This window comes from Glandiceps talaboti, chromosome 23 (assembly GCF_964340395.1).
Source record: "Glandiceps talaboti chromosome 23, keGlaTala1.1, whole genome shotgun sequence".
In the NCBI taxonomy this organism is placed as follows: domain Eukaryota; kingdom Metazoa; phylum Hemichordata; class Enteropneusta; family Spengelidae; genus Glandiceps; species Glandiceps talaboti.
This window is the reverse complement of record NC_135571.1, coordinates 3,716,200-3,722,952: the sequence shown is the minus strand read 5'-3', so window position 1 is coordinate 3,722,952 and position 6,753 is coordinate 3,716,200. Positions and strand designations below refer to the sequence as shown.

The 6,753-nt window shown below is 36.8% G+C and overlaps 1 protein-coding gene across 1 annotated transcript in view; it reads right to left on the bottom strand.

Annotated features, from left to right (window-relative positions):
- The window catches only part of LOC144452810 (uncharacterized), an 11,631-nt gene extending 5,147 nt beyond the window's left edge, over nt 1–6,484 (bottom strand). Inside the window, exons 1-5 of the mRNA XM_078143964.1 lie at nt 6,362–6,484; nt 5,567–5,648; nt 1,444–1,662; nt 682–912; nt 172–396 (exon numbers count right to left, since the gene is read on the bottom strand). Coding sequence (XP_078000090.1) covers nt 172–396; nt 682–912; nt 1,444–1,662; nt 5,567–5,618 — 727 coding nt within the window. The 5' untranslated portion in view covers nt 5,619–5,648; nt 6,362–6,484. The remainder of the gene's footprint in view (nt 1–171; nt 397–681; nt 913–1,443; nt 1,663–5,566; nt 5,649–6,361) is intronic.
- Between the last annotated feature and the right edge of the window lie 269 nt (nt 6,485–6,753).

Below are 6,753 nucleotides of genomic sequence, written 5' to 3'. Positions count from 1 at the left end.
TCGAACCCTTTCGGTTAAAATTCAAAAAATCAAATCAAGGTGTCACCGTGCAAACTTTTGACGTAGAGAACAAAATGTTGCGAAACCATGCAATGCCATTTTAGAATCCAATATGGCTGCCAAAAGCTTTCCAATATGGCTACCGAAATCTGTCATATACGTGTAACTTACATTCAGTTTTGCCTGCCATTGCTTTACAGCCGTCGGCTATAACAACATTAACTTGTCCAACTTTTTTAACTTCTCCTAAATCAATGACGAACGCTGGATCGTCTGCCAATGGACCAGAGTCTGCACATGTATTGGTGTCTCCGTCCACAAGAAAAGGATACGTCTCGGTGTGTTCACCGTCAACTGTGTTGACACTTGTGACGGTCCTATTGTAGGCGATATCACCTAAAATCAAACACAGCAGAAAGAAAGTGAATTATTTTTATTTGATTGGGGCTTTCAAATATGGCGTCAGGGCTCGAAATTTACGTCCAAGTAATCTCCTATTACCAGTACATGTTTGGAGAAAGATATAAATGTTCCCTTTTTTATGGGGTTTCTGTGATTTTTAACGATATTTCCAACCCACTTTCAAGAGGACGCTGTCTACAGCCTACTTTCAGGGAAATAATATATATAACCCTCTCTTTCAGGGCAACGGTGTCTATTTTTGTATTTATTAAAGCTTACTTTGATAGTCATTTTTGTTCCTCATCTCACATAGGTGTATAGCCCCCGGTTTCCTATCTTTATTATGAACCATGACGTATCTACCAACATACTCCTGGCCATCCTCACATTGCCTGGTCACGGAACCATATTTTGCTACATCCTTGATACCAACCGTAAAACAGTAGTGGTTACCCTCGTCATCTGGGTCTGGTGAATTTCCAATCTTGGCAACCACTTTCTTAAAGTTACCTGAATTATATAATTATGATAAAAGGAGAAAAAGAGATAATAATTATAGAATGAAAGATTGGCTTACGGCATCCCCTGTTGATTAGTTGAGAACCGAGTCATTATGTCAATTGGTTGAAAGCCAAGTCATTTGGTGATTGGTTGAAAGCCAAGTCATTTGGTGATTGGTTGAAAGCCAAGTCATTTGGTGATTGGTTATTAGCCAATCATTTGTTGATTGGTTGGTTGGTTGGTTGAAAGCCAAGTCATTTGTTAATTGGATAAAAGCCAAGTCATTTGGTAATTACAAATGTAGTTAAAAGCCAAGTCATTCGTTGACTGGTTAAAAACCAAGTCATTATGTTCATTGGCTTCCTTGTGACGAAACACCTTCTCTTACCATGGCCTCACTTTGATCATCCTTCAATGATATATAGTTTACAATGAATCTATAGCAACACACTTTATAATTTAGATTGCCAAACTACTTCACACCCCCACCATTGTTGGCTCGCTATTACTATAGCACCACCAGCAACGGTCGATACTTACATCCCATTCCAGAAACTGTGTCGTCACAAGTCCTGGGAAAACGCAGATAAAGTTCGTTGATGTGAACAGGCTCCCCTAAGTCAATGACGAGAGCTGCACCGACGACTGCCGGACCAGTATCGGCACAGGTTTTAGGATTTCCATCCACAAGGTACTGTAGTGTGTCCTCACCATCGACGACTGCATCAACATATACCGGTTTATTCAAAGCGATGTTAACTGAAAGAAAAAATATTGGCAGATGGAACTTGAAAGTTCTGGACTGTCGACAATCAATCAATCAATCAATCAATCAATCAATCAATCAATCAATCAATCAATCAATGAGCCAGCCAGCCAGCCAGTCAACCAACCACCATCCACCAATCCAACCAACCAACCAGCCAGCCAGCCAGCCAGCCAGTCAGCCAACCAACATACCAGTCATTCATTCATTCATTCATTCATTCATTCATTCATTCATTCATTCATTCATTCATTCATTCATTCATTCATTCATTCATTCATTCATTCATTTAGTCAGTCAGTCACTCAGTCACTCAGTCACTCAGTCACTCAGTCACTCAGTCAGTCAGTCAGTCAGTCAGTCAATCAATCAATCAATCAATCAATCAATCAATCAATCAATCAATCAATCAATCAATCAAATATCTATTGCGAAGATCTCAAGAGCAATGTTCTGTTCAGCTAGCACTGAATAACTAAAGCACACTGTAAGTTTTAGTCCCCAACTAAGTCTTCAGTTTTGTTTTGAAACAATCCAGGCTGGAGGCTTGGTGAATGTCAAGTGGCAAAGAATTCCACAGTTTGGGGGCAACATGTCAAAATGAACGACCTCCGTTGATTATCAGACTCTTGTTTGTAGAATGTAGAGTTCAAACGTATTTTAGTATTAAGTAATATGTCATGTATTGCAAACGATAGCATTTGCACCCAACAAACTATCTATCTATCTATCTATCTATCTATCTATCTATCTATCTATCTATCTATCTATCTATCTATCTATCTATCTATCTATCTATCTATCTATCTATCTATCTATTTATCTATCTATCTATCTATCTATCTATCTATCTATCTATTTAATCCACCCACCCATCCGTCCGTTCATCCATCCATCTGACCATCCATCCATCCATCCATCTATCCATCCACCCACCCACCTGACCATCCATCCATCCATCCATCCATCCATCCATCCACCCATCCACCCACCCACCTGACCATCCATCCATCCATCCATCCATCCATCCATCCATCTATCTGTCTACCTGTCTACCTATCCATTTATGTCTATTATGGGAATGTCTAATGTAAACCTCAATACACACAACATCTATAGCTAACGGCGTGTAGGTGGTCACACTCCACTAGTTCTGGCTGTTGACAATTCTTCTATTGTAGTATCGTTTTACTAGAACCTGGTACCTGTACAAATAGTCTATTTGCATGAAAACAGATATAATGACCTTTGACCTCTCATCGCTAAAAATAATCTAATTTTTACCCGAACAAATTTCTAAATGTACTTTCCTATAGACAGTGCCTAAATCTTTCACTCAAAGACTCAATTTTTTCCCCGCCATATGCTAAAATTTATGGGTGAGTGGGGGGGGGGGGTGTTCGTGCGATTTGAATATAACTCCATGAATACTTACAATTTTTTTTTACGTTAGGTTCACATCGCTTTTATCTGAAACCACATATTTAATAGTAATGAGTTTTATTCAGGGTGTGTGACTTGATAACGAAAATGAGAGCAATGCTAAGAGTATGGAGAATGTGAATAGAGAACCAGTCTGGTTTGCCAGGGAAATCAAACAAGCCATATATGTCAGAACATTATATTAGAATCATCCTAAGAGACGCGGGCAAATGCACTTTATCACCTGCCTTCGACTTTCTGGGATGATATTTTTAAGTCACGCATGCGTAAACAACGCATGGTGTCACATCTCTGAAGGAGACCTGATAACTCAGGTTGAAAGTTAGGATTTATCCCAAGTATTTTGGTGCAGTACTGTGCCAAAGCTTTCATTTACTAGTATTTGTAACCATTCATCTGCACAGATGAGTTTAAATAATAAAATGTTGCAATACTGGATCATTGCTAAGACAGTGACAGAACAATAAATGTGAAAGAAGGTTCAATTTGGTTTTTCTTGGCAATTGCTGAAATTTTATTTGTTTCTCCAGAATCCATATTTTAGAAAAATTCCCTTATTTCCTAGAGTTGTGTCACCTTTAATGTATTCATTAATAATTTCGTAGACACGCACGTACGTTGCGAGTGCCATTTGTTAGGCGTGTGGGCCACGTGGGCAGGAGAAAGTCTGGTCGACTATAATCTATAAATGTAATCCATTTTAAACGTTGCAAACATGAATGCTGACACAAACAAAAACAAATGTATTCAAAGGAATATGCTGGTACGAATAGCAAACACACCCACCACGACTAGTCTCTCGGAGACAATTTGCAAAATGTAATTCTACCCCTATCTAAATAATACAGCCCAGCGAGGCTCTGTTTTGCTAATACAGCCCAGCGAGGCTCTGTTTTGCTTCGCGTCTGTTGATTGTCAAAGTTTTCGAACAGATGACACGGTCTCTATATGACGTGTCCTAAAAGTAGACTTGCAAAGCTAATTCTCGTAGATGCAGTCATCTATGTGGGGTGTTAAACTGTATTCTGTGCATATTTGTGTGTGTGTGTGTGGGGGGGGGGGGTTAAAGTGGCCATATGGGTGAGAATTGGATATATATTTTGGATTTTTAATTTATAAGACAATTTTATCATGACTTCCTACTTGAGAAATCAAAATTGACAAAGTTTGTGTTTGTAACTCAATAGATTGCAAAAGACTAATTGTGTAAATTCTTTGTTATTGTACGTACAACAAACTTTTTACACACTGTTTAGTTTTTTGCAATATATTGAGTTACAAACACAGAGTTGGTCATGTTTTTTCATTTTGATTTCTCAAGTAGAAATCCATGATAAAATCTATACCCAATCCTCATCCATATGGCCACATTAAAGTGGCCATACGGATGAGGATTGGGTATTTATTTTGGATTTTGAATTTATAGAACAATTTTATCATGGCTTCCTACTTGATAAACTAATGTGAAACACCATTGTCTAAGTCTGTGTTTATAACTTAATACATTGCAAAAAGACAAAAACTGTGTAAAAACGTTTGTTATTGTACGTACAATAACAAACGTTTTACACAATTTTAATCTTTCGCAATGTATTGAGTAACAAACAAGGACTTGGCATATGTTGTGTCACATTTATTTTTCAAGTTGGAAGCCATGGTATAATTGTTTTATAAATTAAAAATCCAAAATAAATACCCTATCCTCATCCATATGGCCACTTTAAGCTAAATATTAATCAACCAATGAAAACCAAATTTCTGTGTGGGAATCCTATACTAAGCATAGGGGAGAAAATGGTATTCATAGACTTTAGCTTGGTTTGCCGTAACTATAGAATTTCGAATCTGATGAGGATCGTTGACAATACAGAAAGCTCAATACTATTTTAAATTTAGTAAAATTTATCTGCTTGTTTATTATAAACTTTGTATAGTATTTAGGATAATTCATTTTATTATCAGGTATAAAATTAGGGAATTTGTTTTCTCTGGGAGAGGTGATAGGACTTCCCTGTTATAGAGGTGGCGTCAGGAACTCGCCATGTTATGGAGAGTTGAGATAGGGGTATGCATATGCTGTAGCTCACGTTGTGACTGAAAGCGTGGCACGTGGCAATAAGGAAAATTTGGATATGCTTTTTCAACCTAAAAAGAAAGAATGTGCAAGTATTGTTTCATGTTCCTTCGAAGTAATGACCCATTATGATGACACTCAATACATGTGATATCTAATGATTTTGGCAAACACTTGAAGGACCGTTATTGCATTACGTGCATGACGTCATCCACTGTGTCAAATTTTATAGGTATCTGCTACATTTACAAACATGTGCACACAAGCAATCGCCCACCATAAATCATGTACCAACGATTCGGACTCAACGAAAGGTAAAAGCGCCCAGGGCGCAAACATGGTTACTGGTACATACTGAGTATATATGTCAGTATACTTACCATCCTGTCCTCTGATGTATGACACTAATACCACAATCAGTATCAGCTTCATTTTGTACGTCAAAGTTAATCACAAATTACTCTGAAATCAAAAGGTGCATGATTTTGTTAGATACTAGACAGTTCATATTGACACCCCCCTCTTATTAACTAAATTGGCCAAACTTAAGAATAATTAATGTTCCAAACATCACAATCAATTTGAAATCAGTATATGTAGTAGTATGTATTGCTATGAATACAAAGCCAGTATGAAGTGAGGGGAAAAATAACGCTTTTGTTCTCACTTTACTGTATTTCAGTGCCATGTATTTACTATAGCGAAATTCCTTCCATTTCTCAATTTGACGACATTTTTAGTGATATTTGTATTATGGGGAACAGAACAGACTTATTAAAAGTGTAATCGTTTTTTTTGTTGGATGGGAACTAAAATGGCTCAAAAAAATATTTTAAAAAAAACATAAAAAAATAAAATAAAAGGAATCTAGTTTTTATCCTACATTGAACTGTTGGCCTCGCTCCTTGTAAAAAGTTGTTTAAAAGCAGGTTAATGTACAAGTATATCAGTCTGTATTGTCAAAGCTTTGCTGTCTCGACTATTATCATGACTAAATCTACATCAATGCATCAGAAAAAATTCAGTAATTCAACCGTATACACTTCATCGTTTAAAGTTGGATGGAACCACTGTAATAGTGCAAATTGAAATAAAAGTGCAAAAACAAATACGAAAATAGTACTTTTCCCAAAACTTTATGACCAATAATCTGTTTAAAACATAAATCAACTCACCTTGTCTGTGTTCGTACAGCCACACACAGGTTACGTACGGCGAATGTAGGAAGTAAACTATGTGTAGGTACCAAACTGCTTTGTTGTAGAAATTCACTTTCTAAGACCACGTGATATGCTAGGTATCTAATTTGAGTATTTTGTGTCTAAATACACTGGTATCCATAAATCATTTTATTTTCAGTGTTCTCATGTAAAATGGAACCATGTGTTATTTCTTTACATATATCTACATGTTTAGTCGATATTCTTCCATACGTCAGCTTTATATATATACTGCTTTTTTCAAAAAACGAAATCCTGTGCTGGTTTACCTGGTAGCTATTTGTTTCTCCTGGCAATTTACTCGGCAGAGTCTAATTTTTAACGGGTGGTATGTGTATTTTTGCCAC